We start from the raw sequence: 19,584 nt of genomic DNA on the forward strand, positions 1-19,584 counted from the left end.
ACAAGAGGAACACACCTTGAGGAACTACTCTCATTTGTCGTACTGTTCAGAATTACAACTTTTTTTACTGTGTTGTTTGGTGAGTCACCTACACACAGCATAATTAGTTTTGACTTTTTGAACTAACTTTTTGAAATATCGACCGCTGTCATATCAGACATAGACGACAACACAATCAGTAAAACGCAGATGTCTCTATACATAAATGCTTTTTATCTCAAGAACCGTTATTGAACTTTGAAAGACATGAGTTTTACAGATTTTGAAGCCTTGTTAAGCAGGCGGTGTCCAAGTTTTAACAACAGCTCGGAAATGGGCTCGGAAATAGCCTGAGCGTCTTTTTGTGAGGCGATTAAAGCATGTCGGAGTGTTGAAGGTGTATGGACACAAGAGCATCCTTTTGAGGCTCTCTGAGCGCCTGAGTACGGCTGGGTGTAAAAGCCCCTGGCTTTCCAGTCCCTTAGCCCAGCCGAGTGACAGAAAAGGTAATTGAATTATTGCACCAAATGGAAGAGAGCTCGGAGGAGGGAGGGATGCATGGCCACAAACTCTTTGCCCAGGGCACATGTTATATCAGGCTCTGGGAGCTGGTGTAGGAGCTGAGGGATACAGCCACAAATGGGAGGCAAATCCTTCAAAATGACGGATGTGATGTAGATACGTTGTTAGGTGGGGTTTACAATGTGTTGGTAGAACTGGAGTTCTCAATTAGTTAAGATTTTTATGAGGGATATGTAGTACGCAGTTGTTGAAATGCTTTGATAGTGACTGGAGAAATCATGTTGAGCATTGTACTGATGCAGTAGTAGTTTTCTACTATTTGTAAGCTGCTTTGCTGCTGTGATAAGCTGTAAGGTTAAGGAACATTGTGATGCACATGTTGATATACAAGAGCCTGTTAGGGAGATGTTGAGATATGATTTGATTACTGTGTATAGAAGGACTTTGAAAGTACACAAGTATTGTTTGATAGTAGTAGATGACAGTGATTAAATGAACAGGGGTTGAGAAAGGATCAGTAGGTTGAATGCATGATTGAAAATATGTGGTTATGTAATAATGTAGCGCAGCTTTTAGCAGAGATTTTTGGTGAATATGGAAATGGTTTTGTCGCTTTTATTTACGAGGAAAGAGTGCCATGGCTGATGTGTAAGCTGTAAAAGTAGGTACACTGGTGTATATTCTATTGACTATTGATGCAGCTTAAGAAATCATTCCTTTAGATAATGATATAGGCTTGATAATGGTCAATACAAATAATTCAAACTGAGGATTCTTGGAAGAATACACAATAAAAAAATGTTCATTTTGTAATATGATGATAAGGGTCGACTGTTTGATCTTCTGATGGAGGTGGTGGTCTGGAATTTTATCGAAACAGATATATTGTTCCAGAAAATGCCTGAGATAAATATGCTTCTGATTACTGAACAAGAAGAAGATCGTTTGCCACAAAAAATTAAAAAAATTGCAGGGTGTTTTTGATAAAAAATGTTTAGATTTAGCTGAAAAAATATTTAAGTCTGAATACAAAATGTCAGGCATCCCCAGAATATGAAATGGTTGGTCCCTAAGTACCCCAGCTAGATGGATAACTGAGAACTTGGCAGCGTCCTACAAATAAATGTTATGACAAAATCAGCATTTCAAGTCACTAAATGTTGACTTATATTCTTCGGAAGTTCTTGTTAATACATAAAAATGATGTCAATAAAACAATGATTGTTCTTGAAAAAATATATTGTGGCATGGTTATTGTGTGTTGCACTGTCCTTTGATACCTTTGTAATAGTGTATGCCTATGTTGAGTGTGTAGCATTGTGTCTTTGTGCATTATTGCATGTGTCAGTAACTGTCAGGTGTGTCCTGTGTGCAATGTTGCATTATTGTGCAATCAAGTTTTTGGTGTCTTAAGCTTCCCACCTTGTGACACTGGTGAGGAGTCCTATGTATTTCCTAGCATTTTGTTTCAGTTTCTTTTTAAATGCCTTTGAACAGTTATTCCTAGTGTTCATGTTTGACAAGAAGCCTTCTTTCTCAACTTTATTTCAGAACATATTGATAAGTCTGCTCCAATCAAGGTCATATCAGATGAAGAATTAGCTGTTGCAATTGACCATGGTTTACAACCAGATTATAATGATGATGGTTACATAGAATTCTATGAAATTAAACATGCCATAAAATTGGGAAGAGGGTTTTAGAGGTACATGTACATGAAAAGGTTGCAGTGGTGGGTATAATTTCAATAATTGTGACAGATTACTTTGAAACCTTTAATAGTTAAATATTGGGTTGTCAATGGAAGTGTTTTCTTGGATGTGCAACATGGTATCTTTTAGAGGTTTTGTCAATAAACATATTTATTATACTGTGATATGGGTATTGTTTTCATATGGTTAGGTTAGTAACTGTCTAAGGTGTTAGAGAAATAAAACAAGGTTATCTTGGCATTGTTACAGAATGTTGTGACAGAAACTTTTAAGGCTTTCATACAGTTATTGTGTCCTGGTTTGGTCCATAGCACTTATGAAATTAGTTTAATTTTTATTTGTTGCGGTCAGACTGGTTATTACTGTAACATTTAGTGTTAATAATTCAAGAAAGTTTAAGTTCAGAGTCCAATGATCTAACACTATCAGGTGTAACCCTATCTCTGGATTTCACACACACTACTGAACACATTCCAACTTGTCCACGAAAAACACCAGGCCCGTAAAGATCAGGGGTAGAATAGGTCTTCAGCAACCCATGCTTGCCGTGAAAGGCCACTATGCTTGTTGTAAGAGGGCTGTGCAGAGTTGCGTCCCTTAGGCATGCCAGAAACCTATGATTGGGGGTTCGAATCCCGGTTCGCCCTGAATATGTTTCTAGGTTTGTCAGCACCATACCCGTGCTTGTGGGTTTCACCGAAGTGATGAACGTCTGAGACCTGCATCACTTCGGGCTTTCCTCCCACATTAAGCTGACACGCCGTGATATAACTGCAATACTGTTAAAAGCGGCGTTAAACCCAACTCACTGACTGACTGATTGTTGTAAGAGGCGACTAATGGGATCGGGTGGTCAGGCTCACTGACTTGGTTGACGCATGTCATCGATCACAATTGCATGGATTGATGCTCATGGTATCAATCACTCGATTGTCTGTTCCAGACTCGATTATTTACAGACTGGCATCATACAGCTGGGATATTGCTAAGTGCAGCATTAAAGTTAACTACAAACAAACAAACAAACAAAGACACCAGTGTCTGTGTATTACTTTTGGAACTGTTACTGTGGATGGAAAATGAGAATATGTTTTATAACTGGTGCTCGTGGAATGCCTCTCCTGTTGTTAACACATCATGCAAGCTGTTGAGGTTAGTGCAAGTGGGCATACAAACTGGTTTCTGGTGGTGGTGAAATTAACATATACATTTGTATAGATAATCTTTGTCTTGCATAGTTTTAACCAGTTTGTAGAAGCAACAAGATTGACAACATTCCCTTTTCAGCCTTTTTAACTGTCACTTTTCATGAAGAATCTAGAAGCAATAAGTATGACATGTGCATGCCAGCAGTTGCCTAGTGGTTTTACCTTCTTTGCCCTTCTGTTTGGAAACACCTCCCTGCCCCATCTGTGCTGCATATATCCATCCTTGTGGGATCAACCCTAGCTGTGGTTACCTTATTCATTTATTTGTTCATGGTTTGTTATCAGCTGTTGTGTGTCACTTCTAAGGGCTACTGGATCAACCAGTTAAATATATGTCCTCCTGTAGCCCCAGTAGTCACACAGAGACTATCTGACATATTATGTCCAACCATTTGATATTCTGGGAACAGTTTGAGTTTTCACTAGCGATAGAATACTTTTTTGGGTTACATACATGTATTCAAAATACATAATGCTTTTCTCTGAAAGGAGACAAACAGTTGTCCTCTCTTTTTCATAACATTTCTTTAGGACATCCAGCATAGCCATCAAGTAATTTTAATTTTAGGTAAAACCTTAGGAAAAATTTTCCCAGTAATTTTGGAACAAAATATTAAAAAAAATAAAATCCCAGGCCCTCCCCAGAATCTCAAATGGTCAGACCCTAGTAACCAAACTGAATGATGGGATACAGTAACAGCATCTAGGATCAACCCCTGTTGTTGTCTTGATCTGACTGAACACACAGCATCATCATCAAACCCTTCTGAAACACATCAAAGGAAGATGTAATATTTTAGTCAGTCAAATGGATAACTTGAAGTCAGATCATGATAACAACAGATGGGAAGTTCATTATTGAAAATTATTTAAAGATATTTTTTTATAATCATAGTGGCCAAGGATGGTGAAATGATTGAGTAAGAGACTTAGGAAAGACCTTTTGCCTATTTGATAAATGCATCCTTGAAATCCTAAAGCATTAACCAGATTGTACAGAGCTCCAATTCTGATTTCAGTTAACAGACTGAGATTAAAGGTGAAGAAAAGATAACTCCTTTTTTAAACTTTGAAAGAAGATTTGTGACCAGTGAAGCTCCATCTGACAGCATTTTATTGGTTTCTTTCAGAAGCTAGCAACAAGGACAGCTCTGCACCTCCTCCAGAAGTGAAAGTGTTCACTGATGAAGAAATCTCCAATATCGTTGATGTTGTTTTAAAAGAAAATGATATGAATGGGGATGGGTACATTGAGTATGCTGAATTTAAACGTGCACAGGATAAAGAAAAGCAGAAGCCACCACCCACTCAGACTCCCCAGCAGTAAACAGGAGTTTGACAGTCAATATTGTCCAAATACTGTTGAGTTTGACACAGTTTCTTTGGAAGATTTGCTTTGTGGATGACCAGTTTAAAATGTCATTTTTAAAAGGTCGATTTGATCATTTCAGCTCAAAAGCATCTTAAATGTTCAGAATATTTGGATTTATTTTGAAGGATTTCAATAGACCAGACCTTTTTGGATATTGTTTTTGATATTATTGTTTGTATGTTGTAGCTGATTGTAAAGGTTATATTTGGTAGAGGTATATCTCACACCTAATACTAAACTAATGAATAATGAGTTTGAAAGATTGTTTGATTGTGAAGAAAAGTCATTCTTGTAATAATGCTGACACCATGAAGTTCCTTGGTACATGTGTCAGTGGAACTGATGAAGTCTAATGCTCAGTGAAATATTTTTGATAAACAGTTCAAACTTTGACTCAATGGTTGAACAGAATATCAATAGTTTGATCAAACATGGATTACATGAAATACATTTGGTCATTCTTGAGATAGAATTTTTACTATAAGAAGTTGTGAAACTTGTTCATTTAGAACATATTTTCTTCTATGGTTTTGGGAAAATCATTTTTATATGGGATAGAATAGGATCAACATGATCGCTCCCTATGACACAGTACATACTGATGTCCTGGTTAGGTTTAATATGTGAATATGTCAGTAGTATTGTCATTGGGGAATCTGTCTTACTTTTCATCAATAATTTGTGGCTGATGATGATTATATGAAGCGAACACCTGGTGTTATGACTCATTTTTCAGTGATCCATTCATATAATTTTCATCACTATTTTGCCTTTTATGCTCAGTTTAATCCGTTTCTTCAGTTAAGCAGATATTCCCTGGCGTTGAGGTTTTGAATTTACTATCAAACTGGTATGAGCTGTTCATAGAACTGTTGCCATATTTGCTATTTACCTTTCAATATTTCAACAAGAAAATCTGTGTAATTCCAGTACTGTCATTTGCATTGCATCCATGATATATGCTGAAATTCTCGTTTTCTTGAGAATCTGTTTGTTGAAATGGTTCCAAGATGATCATTATTGTGTATCTGCAAACTTACATAATACTGCTTTCATTAGTTAGGGGGGAGCAAAAATGGAAGTTTGTTCTTAAGTTAGTAAGTGTTTTGTAACAAAGCGAGATACCGTGCTTGTTGTGTGCAAAGGAATGGCTTAGTTCATGATCATGCTTTTTCTTATCACCATGACGGCAGATATGTACATATTGTCTACCTGGGCACTGAGCTTTAACACAAGAAACTTTTCATTGTTTATTTTTTAATATTTGGCCATACAAAATAATGGATGTTAATATGGGTTTGTGTCTTGTTTTTCAGAAGATTTAAATTTTTTTGCATGCATATTCAGGGCTTGGTTTAGCTTAATAAAACATGCACCAGTGCAACCTATTACTGAAAAATGCAACCTACCGGTAATATTATGACAACATGCGCCAAGAGAACGTCAAAAAGTTCAAATTTGTGTCTAAGCCTTACTTGTCCACACAACATTAATCTTTGAACACTCTTATACGTCTAGGCTTTATATACAATGTACTATTTTACTAATCCCTGTGTTTCGTGTAATTTGTCATGCTCTCTAGGGCCTGACATCCTCAAACTGTGGGTACTTAAAAATTATGTGCACATGTTCCTCTACTATGTGTATTAAAAGTCGTGACACACTAATCAGAGATCGGAAATTTTGTATGTTAAGTCTAGTTTATGCACTGATGTTTCAACTTTGAAAAAAATTTGGACCAGGGTGACACTTGGTTGTGTTTGGTGCAACCAGGTTGTCATATCAACATGCACCTGGTGCATAAATCGAGCCCTGATCTTGTTTTCTGAAGTTTGTGTCCATGAGTAAATGAGCTTTTGAGAATTTGAATGACTGAGATGGATCCTTTGTAAATGATAGAGAATAGTCAACAAAGGAAGAATGATTAAATCAGAGGATGACATAAAGGGTCATACAAATTAAACAAATACACTTGTGGTTAATTCTTGAGTTCCAATTTGTCATGTTCAAATTGCATGGTCATGCCATGGTTTGCAATTATTCTAACAGTGATAGTGAAAAACTGTTTGTCATCTTTGTGTTTTAAGCATTTGCTTTTCACAGTGAAGTGTTCTATTCTTTCATGTGTGCAATGTGTGAAGTACTCTGAAACCTTGTTATAAATGCATCCAAAGGCAAGTCAAGTGTTTATCTGAACAAGCACAGAAACATATCATTTCTTGAATGTAAAACCCTGAAGTCTGAAACATCAACTTCTTGGAGGCCTAAAGGGACAATATCATGTATCATGATTCTCTAATATGAAGCTCCTAAATCTTGACGTTCACAGTGAAGGGCTTTGTCTTGATTAAGAGGGTGACTGATACCGTTTAAAACAGCATCAAGCCCAAGTGACTATTTGGTGGAAACCCTTAATATCTGGTTATCACTCTTCCTTTGTTGATGTTCTTTGTATACTTCTGGTGGACTTCACCAGGATGCGCACTGTCAAGAAGGTGCTACAGATCTCCATGGTTTTGTGGGTAGTGGGCTTGTTGTCATGTAGTTGCACCGCCAAACAAATTGGTCTTATTAGGATATTAATTGTGGGTTCCTGGTTAGAAGAGGTTCCCAGCAACCTGTGCTGGTAATAAGGGGTGACCAAATGCATCGGGTGGTCAAGCTCGGTGACTTGGTTGATGCTGTGGTCTCTTACCCCGACAGCAATATAAGTTGCTCCCAATATAAGTCACTGGATCCAGACTCAATTATTTACAGGTTGTTGTCACATAGCTGGGATATTGCTGAATGCGGCAAACAACAAACAAACAAAATCTAATAAGAGGGAACTGGATGACTTTTTCAGGCCTAATACCATCAAACCATTATTAATATTTGCTGTCATATGATATATAAATAATGGATGTGAGAAAGGAAAGCATATGAAGAAACATTTTATGCCTGAAATACCTACCATTCAATCTCAAATGAAGGTAATTGAAAGCAGTCAAATGTATCTGCTTCAGTTTATGTCCTATCCTTATGATCTTATATAAGGAGATAAGACAAGTCCCGCAAGGGGAACATGCAAAGAATATATCAGAACAACATACAGATCACTGCACGTTAGAATATGTTTGAATTGCACCTGACAGTTTACTTGTAATGAATGGATAATTTATGAATGCATTGTTACTTAGGTTTGCTGGGTGAACATTGTTGGGAGTGGTTTTGTGTGTGGGTCAGGTGATGAAGTTTATGTGATGTGCTGCTGTGCAGAGTGTGAGTGTATACCAGATTATGAATTGTTGATTGTATGTGCCTTTCAATGTCAAATTCATCAAAAGGGATGTTAGATTCTGATATTACTCTTGAACTTGTTATGTTTATGTGTGTCACTGTCTTTTTACAGCTGTTTTAGATGCTTTTACTTCATGGTAGCATTTGTATAAGATCTCAACACTTGTCCATCATAGATGTCACTAAACTTCATCCTTGTTTCTCTGTGAAAACATCAGTCAGCAGTTAGTTTTAATGAAATATCAATATCCTTGTATGGGCATTATCATGATCAAGGCCAATACCATTTTTGAAAAATAATTAGTTTTCATGAAACCATACCCTGGGTTCAAATATGTGAGGTGAGGTGAAATTGGGTTTAACGTCGCATCCAAGATTATTGCACTTATATAGCGACGTGCATGCACGTGTGTGTGGCTGCTTGTACTAGTCCAGACTGATGCCGATTTATAGTGCTAGCTCACTGAGATACCAAGCCGCTGTTTAACATGAATACCCCACTCAGACACAGTATACTGACTCCGAGCCGACCAGGGGATCGAACTCCAGACCTTCGCTCTCCGGGCGGAGGCTCTACCACAAGTCCACGGAGGCGGTTTCAAATATGTGAAGGTCAGAAGTGTAGTAAATATTTTTATAAAAAACCTGAAACATGGTCACTTCTTGTGTTCAAGATCATTTGAGGAAAAAGCATTTCAATAAAACAATATTTTGATTTTTGATTCATAACCCTCTAAACACTACTTAGTTTCTGGTCTTTTCATAGGGCCAAAATGATACAAGGAGACAACTTTATGTTTTGTGACAAGCACATTTGCATGATTCACCAACACAGATCCAAATGGTACAATTGTAGTTATTTATCAAAATTACCTTTTCGCAACGATTCATACATGTTCCGTAGAGTGATGTCTCAACTGCATATGACAAGCCTGAAAGACCTTATGATTTTCATTTTAAGTGTTATGAAAACAATTATAGGAGAGCTTTAATTCCTGGGCACACATGGTGAGGAACCCTCTATCTGTAAATGTAGGAGAAATTTAGATTTTATTTCTATCTTGATACTTTATGATATTTCCATGACATGGATTTCCCTGATATGATGTGGTAATATTGGGTCGTTCTTTGAATATTTTGTGAAGTGTGTTCCATATGTAGTGCAATTTATGCTAGACATCTGCACGTTGTGTATGCTATATGCATCTTACACACACAGGAAGGCATCTAATCAAAAGGGAAATCAAAACTGTACATATACAGTAGGCGTAGTTTAACATGGGGGAGTACAAACACTCCCTGTTTAGTACATGTGTGTCTCTTTGATGTGTACAAAATATTATGTTGCTCATATAGTTTTGATATTCCATAAACATACATTAGAGTAATTGCAATCAGGCATCAAATTCCAAGGAACCATTTTGATATTCTAGTATCCAAAGAAGAAGGCAAGTTTCCAAAATGATGTTATGTTGTTATTACCAATGAATAGGAATCCCACAAACTTATACCAAGTGTCTCATGAGTGGAGGGGTTGCTGTGAGTAGCTGACTGGTGACAGTGTTGCTTCATCAGGCTGACGACCCAGGTTTGTTGATTCCCCACATTTGTGTGTGTGGAATCCATTTCATATAATATCTATTTTATAGATAGAATGTCTGGAATATTGCTTAAGTGCTTAAACCACTACTCACTCACTGATAGGTTGTTATGTGATATTTGCACTCAATTTGGATAGCTTGATTATGACTATTATATTGTGATTTCTTTTTAAAGAAATGTTTTGCTTTTTACAAATGGACAATCCTACTATGAAGACCAAGAGACCTCATCTCCCCAAACTCTTTAAACATACATAGACATTGTAAACAATTGGTCTGTTTAGATTGCATATAATGAACACCAAAGCTTTACAAATTCATTGCCATCATATTTTTGGGTCATTTTGGAAGTACATGTGAATATACCAATATAGTCTCCAAATCATTTTATCATGGCGCCACTTGGCAAGTGGTGTACATTCACAAATTGCTAAATATAGAATTAAGTAGTTTTCCTGCTGATTTGAAGGCCTGGCTCATTTGTATGTGATTGCCGCCACTGTGTTGTGTTTTTCGTCAAATGGAATCTGTTTCGTCAAATAATAGAGCCTGGTTATTTTCTGGCAATGAACGTCTTCCGTAATAGAGCACTTCTCAAGTTTAAGGGTGTTACTACCAGTTCAGATAGCGTATACCACATTGTTCTGTATTCAGTATCGGAACAGAGACTCCCAGAGACTTATGTCATCTTCATTTAAAATCACTTTGTTAATCCTGGAGCTCATACTGTATGTCCTACTATTGAAGTGACCACCAAGTCCCGGCATCATACCGTCAATGATATTCCAATGTTTTAATGTAATTATTGAGTTACAGGCCTTGGGGTGGGGGTATTTTTCTGAAAACGATTATTCGCTCCAGAAAATATGATTTGTTCTTTAGTTTTACCCCAAACTACATTGGTCACTGGATATACTAGGTTTCCTGAATAATTCTGAATTGGTTTTGTCCTTTCACAGACACAGCTTACATGTTTTGAAGCAGTGACCGTGAAAATGTCCTGTCTCCAATACTAATCCCAGCCCCATCCTATACACTGCAGAATGTTCAATGTACAGGGGCACATAGGAAATTCATTATGATGCTGTAATATTACATGGAATATACATGGATATATAAGAGTTTTTGTGGCTCATTTGGAGTCAAACTCAGTCACAGCCTGTTTGGTGCCAAAGTCAATATATTAATCAAGTCAATCTGTATTTTAATAACCTTTGATACTGATATTTCTACTAAAAACATTCCATTTCTGAATACTTACTATAATCAGTGTAAATAATTATATATAAATGATATATATTTAATTCTTGCTACCAGCGAAGCTTTGAAGTGAAGGATTTAGTCATCTGATTTGTTTTATGTTGTTTTATTTGTTTTTATATGAAGAAGTACTTTTATTATGTACATGGAAAGTTGTTTAAGTCTAACTTACATCTGTTGTAAATCCAGCTGAGGATAATATATGTTGAATGCTAGACTTTATTTGACATTACTAAAATTGCATTTTCAACATCAGTTAGTACAAGGATTGTTTGTCTTTGAGAATGGGTTTCACTATAACATACTTTGCATCTCAAACTTTTAGAAATCTATTTTTAAAAGTTAAGATTGTCATATTTGGTGAATAAAATGTTGACTCAACATCTCGTCATGTTATGATTTTCTTCATTAATTTATTATGTTTAACAGCTGAGGAATAACATGGAAGCTCTTTTGAGCTGTAGAACATAAGGTAGAAAGTATACTAACCATTTGCAATGAACTTTCAACAACGTTTTTGGTACAGGCAATGTGATGAACAAATGTATTTATGAGATAATACACTGCACTGCTTCTTTAGCTTTGAATATCTAGAAACACCAACTAAGCAAATGCTATGATGGTGTTCTATCTTTTATCTGTTATCTTTTATCCTGAAAAACTAGAATTGTTGAAAATAATTTTTTCCATTTTTGGGGAATATGACCATACATGGATATGCTGAGGAGATGTTATATCAACTTGACTTTTAACCCAATTTTTATTAAACATATTTCCTGGAAGGAAGATGGCATATTCTTACTACTACTTTCATTTGTTGTTACTAGGACTGTGTATTGCCTGGCATTTCAATTGCGATATATTGTGATGTTTAGGTGTGTATTGTGACACTTATTAGAATATATTGCCCTTCTTTTTTAAAGATCAAAATAGTGCCTTGCTTTTTCACCTTTTGAGCGGGGCGATCTTGTATTCAAGATGCTTGGCCGCCAATAGTAGAGCTTACTCAAGTGCGGTAACGCAGTGTCAAGTAGCAGGGTGTATAAGACACTGTATTCATCTGAGATCTGCTGTATGAGGAAGAGTTTAATTTATTTTTCACTTTTGACAAAACCTTATACACTTATTTACATATATTCTCAACATACAAACACATTTAGATCATATCGCAATATGGTTGAAGGTTTGTGTCATGGTTTACTGGTGGACAGACAGTCTTGCATTTAACTGCTGTTCAGAGATTAAACCCAACTTTGTCCACAGCTCAGTTTGGACTGTAGCTAGTGGTGTGTTTATGTCATCTGGGTTAGATTTTGGGAGTAAACATAGATTTTCACTTCCAGAATAGTCTAAGTTGGCTGTTTTACAAATTTTGTTAAATGCTATGATAAAAAACCCACATGATTTTTGTCAACTCCTGCATTACATATTGATTTCATACTGAATACCTGAACCTGATACTTCTGAGAATATCCTCTAATTGGAAATCAGGGCAAGGGTAGAACCATTTAATAGAATGAAGATTTAGTTCCTTAAGATTATGTTTGAATATGTGCTTTTCACATCTCTTAACATTTCTCTTTAATACCCATAAGTAATAGTTCAGATGTAGTTATACCCAAGGCATATACCCAAGGCAGAGTTCTATGAAAGTCATCCAGATTCTTGTATACAACAGTGTGTTCTAAGTGTCATATGTATGAAACACCGAATCTGCTGCTGTGATGCTTAATCGTTTTTAAGTCTGTTCATATTTGCATACGTATTAATCTTCTTATCAGTCTGTCTTGAAATGAATAAAACAGTGATCAATCAATATTATTTCAGTTCTAAAGAAATGGCATGGAAGGTAAACTTTAACAAATGTCCTGTGTATCTTTCAGAGGGTGAAGCACTAACTGGAAAACGGAAACTTAGTGATGATGAAATTGAAAAGATTGTCGATTCTGTCTTGGATGATGATGACTTGGACCATGATGGTTATGTAGAGTATGTAGAGTTTATTACTGCTCAGAGGAGAGCCAAGCATGAAGCTGACAAGGCAGTGCCACCACTTACTGCTCCAACAGACAATGGACAGGTACAGCAACAAGAACAGCAAGTCCATGTGCCACAGGACCAGTCCAAGCAGGACGTTGTTGACCAACAGCAACAGCAACTGCAAAATGAAATGCAGCAACAACAGCAGCAGCAGCAGCAGAATGAGCAGCAGTTTCAGGTACAGCAACAAGAACAGCAACAATTGACTCAGGATCAACATCTATCTCAGCCACAACAGGCACAGGGACAACAAGGTTCACTGGAACAGCAGCAACAGCAACAACAACAGCAGCAGCAACTACAACAGCAGCAACAAGGTTCACTGGAACAGCAGCAACAGCAGCAGCAACAACAACAGCAGCAGCATCTACAACAGCAGCAAGAACAACAGCAGCAGCAGCAGCAGCAACAAGGTTCACTAGAACAGCAACAGCAGCAGCAGCAGCAAATTCCTGTAGAACATGTTCCCGTGCAACAAATGCAAACTCAAGAGGGAGAACATGTACCACTTCAAAATCAAGTTCCTTAGTAATAAGTAAATATCACTTGTGACTTTTTGGGAATGAGGTCAACCATTTAGTTTCACACAACATTTCATTTTCAATGAGAGGAATATATCAAATGTAGTTAGATTTGTCCCAATATTTTCTGCTGCACATATACCTTGAAAACCAAATTGTCATTCCTTTCAAGAAGTATATCATGTTTTCTGTCTTTAGTTTCTACAAGTGTTTTGTTATTAGTTTCTGATGAATTTCAAAATGATCTTGTTGGTGTAAATAATATCATTTTAATAAGATATAAAATTACTTGTTTGATTTATGTTGCAACTGAAGCATGGGTTGTTTTATCAATGCATACATATACAGTTAGGATGCATAATATGTACTCTTTATATGCTGTTTTCTGTGTTCAGTATTTTTTATGCTTAAGAAGTTTATACTACTTATATATGTTTTCACAACCGTCCAAACATTTAACAGTCCTTTACACATATATGTTTATGTAAGAAAGCACTGGTTGGTGTTGACATTAACATACTGATGGTCATAAGTTGAAGATGCATACATGCTTTAGTCACTAAGAAGAAAGCTCCATGAACCAGGTCATCTTCATATCCCAACGAAATAAATAAAATAATGGTAACCTGTATACACAGTTATCCGCAGTCTGAATATTTCAGTGTTAGTCTGGTGAATGTATCCACCAATTATTAGGGCAATGACAACTCTTTATTCTGTGGACACAGAGCAATAGAATCAGTGCAGTGGGAATCTCGTGACAATGTCGCCAACTTTGCCCTACAGACAACAATACATGAGATTTATGTAACTTTTCACTATAATTCAGTATTTCAAATTTTAGCACACATAATTTAAAGTTATTTGAGCTTAGGTCCTGTTTGTCCCGTGTCCATTATTCATCGTCCATTGAGTGTCAACCATCAGAAACATCTCCTCCTCAGAAACCAGAGGACCAATGAAGCTGAAACTTCACATACTTCCTCTCAATTAAGATGACGCCCTAATTTTTTCATGAGGTTTGACACAACCAGTTTGTTTGAAAAAGTTATGATATTTGGTACATTTGTAAGTAATGCTGTGTCTAAACATGTTCTGTTTTTTGTTATATTTTATATTTTCACATTTGCACTTAGACCATACTGAAAGCTGAACATCTTTTGGACTTAACTCCACAGCAGGTGAGCTACAGTACTTGTGGCACAATGTTTCAATTTGAGACCATTGGTATATTGGTGTCAACATTTGTCTCCACATTTACATTCATTTTATATGTATATGAAGTTTAACATTTGTTACAGTTTGACAGATACCTGCTTACATTAAAACTTGTCAATAATATCTGAAGATAACAAGATGACAAAATTATCAAATCCATTGAAGTGGTAACAACTGATAAGTTTAAATCATGTCCATCTACCTCTGACAAAACTTTTTTTGTTAATACTTGGTATGTTCTCTGTTATTGTATGAAGGGATTTGCTTACATGTGTTACCAAGGTTACTTCATTTTCTTGATTTATGGAATTCATCCAATGAGGCAGGAGAAGACAAAAACAACAATTGTTAGGGTTTATTGTTGGTTAATTTCACTTAAACAGTGATGGAAACGAAACTTGAACAAAACAAAATCACATTTCTAATCAAAGTGAAGCATTCTGATGTTGAAGTATTTTGTTACTTCCATGAAACGGGAGTATGAAATGATCTGGCTTTATTGTTATCAGTTGACAGTACAACAGATGCGATGCCATGTATTGGTATTTACATATGAGAGAAATGGGAGTCATTGTGATTATCTTATTTGGTAAACACACAACATTTACAATGTATGCAATACCATTGATCACTGATGGCAAAATAGCAGTGTATATTATGTAACTATTGACATTGTACGTTATTTATTGTCAGTGTCAATACTCTAGGTTCAGTGTATGTGTGTATGATATATATGTCTTGTGATCCACTGACAGTAACAACACACCACAGGCAATAGAAACTATTGACAGTTAGGCCATGACTCCAGTGTAGTCATTGGAAAGTCAACACAGATAATTTCTTTCTTAAAATTAAAATAAATATTACGCCAAATGACGTAATCCACTAGCAGTGTCACAACAAATGATGTCATGAAAGATCCATTATTTAGGATTGTTGTTTCTTTTTCAATAGATAACAAACATTTTGACCATATTCTGATATGCTGTAATTCATGTTGGTCTTGAGTTAATAATGACTGGTTTCTGGGATTGTATTAGTGTTCATAAAACAGTAATAACTTTAAGCATTATATTTTATAACATAAAGCTGTATTCAGTATTTCTACCCAATTTATACCATGATAATGGTAAACTCAAAGCAATTAAAAGTGCAATAGACCAGTAGTTGTATATATCAGTTTTTTGTTATACAAATGAACTCACTGTCAGATTGGTAATGTTGAAGGTGAACATATGTACACCTGGGAAAAAGTTAAGTACTCCTTTTTAAAATATTCTGAACTTTGATATTTATTTTGGAAATATCTACATATGACATTAATCTCATTGTGAAAAATGTCTACAATGCCACTGACATCTGATGAATATTTGATAAGAGAATATTGAATATTGTATGTTCCTTTCAGATGGTCCCTAAAACTGGGTCAGTATTCAAATATTATGCAAAGAAGGAGATGAAGCAATTGAGATGGTAGTCAAAAAAATATCACCATGGAATGGTTACAAAAAATGTGTCATTACATAACCACTTTCGGTTTTTGTATGTCAATATGAGTACCCAACTATGTCAACAAAAACAAATATGTTTCATCAGAAAATATATACATCATACCATTTTAGAATAAAAGTCTATTTCATTTGGAAATATGGAGTGGTGCTAAATTAATTCCTTGTGTATACTAGTATCTGTTTACTTATAGCAGTCAATTGGGTGATAAATATCCTAAACATGTTCTTTTTGTTGATGTATCTCCATTTGATTTCCAACGGTGTTAGTAGTTTACATGGAATTCACATAAGAACAGTGTTGTTGATATAAACGATGACCTGACCGGTCTGGAGAACTGAAGGTGCCTACGAACAAGTATTCCTTGAACTTTTTAAGACCTTTTTAATAAATGATTAGCCTATTTATACGTTTGTACAATTTAAATATATGTGTGGATTACAATTGATCTGAGCCAAGGCAAATAGTGTTTGACCTTGCTACTTCCAAAAAAATGCTTTCTTATAAATACATTCATACACAACCCCTATAGTTAGTCAAATTGGTACTACACATTTTTTGAAGTGGTTGAAGTCGTACATCTTTTGGTAAATCTTTTGTTTGAGAAAGGGCGGTTGGGTAGCCTAGTGGTTAAAGCATTCGCTTGTCACGCCGAAGACCCGGGTTTCGATTCCTGACATGGGTACAATGTGTGAAGCCCATTTCTGTTGTCCCCACCGTGATATTGCTGGATTATTGCTAAAAGCAGCCTAAAACCATACTTAGTCAGTCAGTTGTTTGGGGGCGGTCGGGTAGCCTAGTGGTTAAAGCGTTCGCTCGTCACGCCGAAGACCCGGGTTCGATTCCCGACATGGGTACAATGTGTGAAGCCCATTTCTGGTGTCCCCCGCCGTGATATTGCTGGAATATTGCTAAAAGCGGCGTAAAATCATACTCACTCACTCACTCAGTCAGTTGTTTGAGTAAAAATGTGTTATTTTTGTCGATTGTTATTTAGTAATTAACACCTTCTTTTTTGCATTTGTCATGTATTTGTTCTTTGAACAAGTTTTTTTCACATATCAAATATACCAACTACACTTGTGAAACTAGGAAACTTATCTGAGTATTTAACTAATGGTGGTATTTTTGAAGCCTGCATTTTTTACTTTGGGAACAGGTTATGGATACACGCTTGCCTGACGCTCTTGATTTCCAGTGTGCAGTTTTAACACAGTTCAAGATATATCTCTTAGAACGTTGAACTTATGTAGCGACGTGTGTGATTGCGTGCGTGCACATCTGCTTGTACTAGTCTAATGCTTGTTTATCGTGCTAGCTCACTGAAATATCCTGCCCCAGTTTAACATTGATACCCCACTCAGACACTACAAACTGACTCCGAGCCCTCCAGTCGTTGTTTAATCGCCTTAGTACCTAGCGCCAGCAAGGGAACAACAACTACCATCTTTTAACGTTCTTTGGTATGACGCGGCCGAGGTTCGAACCTCCGACCTTCCGCTCTTGGGACAGACGCCCTATCCGCTTGCCCAACCAAAATGCCAAAAAGCTGTATAATGTTGTTTGTCCACAGTATTTAGCAAACATTCCGTTCCTTAACTGAAATACACTTTACTGTGTCTTCGCTGACTCGTTTGAGATCTGTTCCGGATATTCTCATTCTGTTAGTCACCCATGAAGATCCGGGCTAGAACAGGTCTTCAGCAACCCATGCTTGCCGTAACATGCTACTGTGCTTGTCGTAGAGGTGAATAAGGGGATGCTGCGTTAAATAACAAACAAACAAACAAATCATTCTGTTGGTCATTGTTTTGTCGACTCGGGACTCGTTTATTTTTGACATTACACAGACATGAAGGTTTTGTACCGCGTTGAACACAGGAAACTCTCGTTACCATTTAATTTAAGCAGCCTATGCTTTAGGTATTTAACGCTAATAAAACTTATATCTTGAATATTAATTTTCACAAGTTCAGTATCATGTGTCGTCAAGAATGTATATCGTGTGGGCGATGCTATAATGATTTTTTTATGGGTAATGTGTAACCTTTGTATATTTCAATGTAAGAAATGACTAACTCTTCAATGTTGGAATATCATGGTATTAACGTAGAATATATACAATAAATGGTACTAAAGGGATTTATTCAAGTAGATAATGAACTATGCATATGCGTCCTTCTTGCCCCATGTATATTTCATTGTAACGAATGAACATTCCATGGGTGTGATGTATTGCTCATGACTTGTCAGAGAAAATAAAGTATTTTATTATCGTTATTTGTAAACGTTTGTGATATTTTCAAGCAATGATTGACGACATTTATATAACGAAACACTATGTTGACGCACTGCAATATAGAAATGATGAGAGTTATATTTTACCTCGGGTTTCTATGGTAAAATGTTATGCTGGTTTTGCGGAGTTGATATTGATATTGGTCACGTCACTCTGGTAGCCTTAGAAACGTGAAGACGTTGGTTCCAAAGTAAAGGATACGACATTAACCACATATGTATCTCTTAATTGTAAATGCACCAAACATAATTTAATTGAAATGTTGCTTGAAACGAAATTGTTGCTCTCCGATCACCGTGATATAGAGACATTGCTTTCAAAGCGTGTTTGTTTGCATGGTAAGAATCGATCAGATTTCGATATTGAATTTCACCCTGCGCCCCGTCAACAATACATCTGCATTTATTCAAATGTGTGTCATTTATATGTCATTTACATTCCAAGTTGATTTATATTACCGATGTACGGATGAGAAGAATGAATGAGTGAAGACACCGGATTGTTGACCGCTGCGTAAACCATATATTCACTCATTCATATTCCAGTTATTACACGGCGGATTGAATGCCGTCGTGTCCTGGTAAGGCAAGTATGTTGTTCTTTGCACCCCTTCCATAGGGACACGTGGCAAACAAAGTCACACACTGTATCCACCTGATCCTCAACCCTGTGTCCAAAGACGTTGAAAGATTATACTAGTACTTGTTACCTTACCTGGCGCTCGTAATTCAGGGAATAACGCAAGGACTGGTGGGCTCAGAGTCTGAGTTTAATCTGTCTGAGTCGGGTATCCATGTTAAAACAGCGACATGGTATCCCAGTAGGCTCACACTATAAAACCGACATTAATCCGGAATAGTACAAACAGCCACACACACATGTCCATGTTCGTCGCTATACAGGTGCAATAATCTTGAACGCAACGTTAAACCTCATTTCACATCTCCTTATGGCAAGCAAGGCGTACAGGTTTCATCTGTGCCCGGATCGTTATAAAAGATAAAACCAAACTAACTGTAAATAGAGATTGTGAAGAACATCTTTCTATGTAATATAATTGTAAC

At 36.5% G+C, this 19,584-nt stretch overlaps 1 protein-coding gene across 1 annotated transcript in view; it reads left to right on the top strand.

Annotated features, from left to right (window-relative positions):
• Positions 1-16,948, top strand: part of LOC124144347 (GATA zinc finger domain-containing protein 10-like) — a 33,361-nt gene extending 16,413 nt beyond the window's left edge. The window contains exon 4 of the mRNA XM_046513717.2: positions 12,817-16,948. Within this exon, the coding sequence (XP_046369673.2) occupies positions 12,817-13,502 (686 nt within the window). The 3' untranslated portion in view covers positions 13,503-16,948. The remainder of the gene's footprint in view (positions 1-12,816) is intronic.
• Positions 16,949-19,584: the final 2,636 nt, after the last annotated feature.

This window comes from Haliotis rufescens, unplaced genomic scaffold, assembly GCF_023055435.1.
Source record: "Haliotis rufescens isolate VD_foot unplaced genomic scaffold, xgHalRufe1.0.p SCAF_82, whole genome shotgun sequence".
In the NCBI taxonomy this organism is placed as follows: Eukaryota; Metazoa; Mollusca; class Gastropoda; order Lepetellida; family Haliotidae; genus Haliotis; species Haliotis rufescens.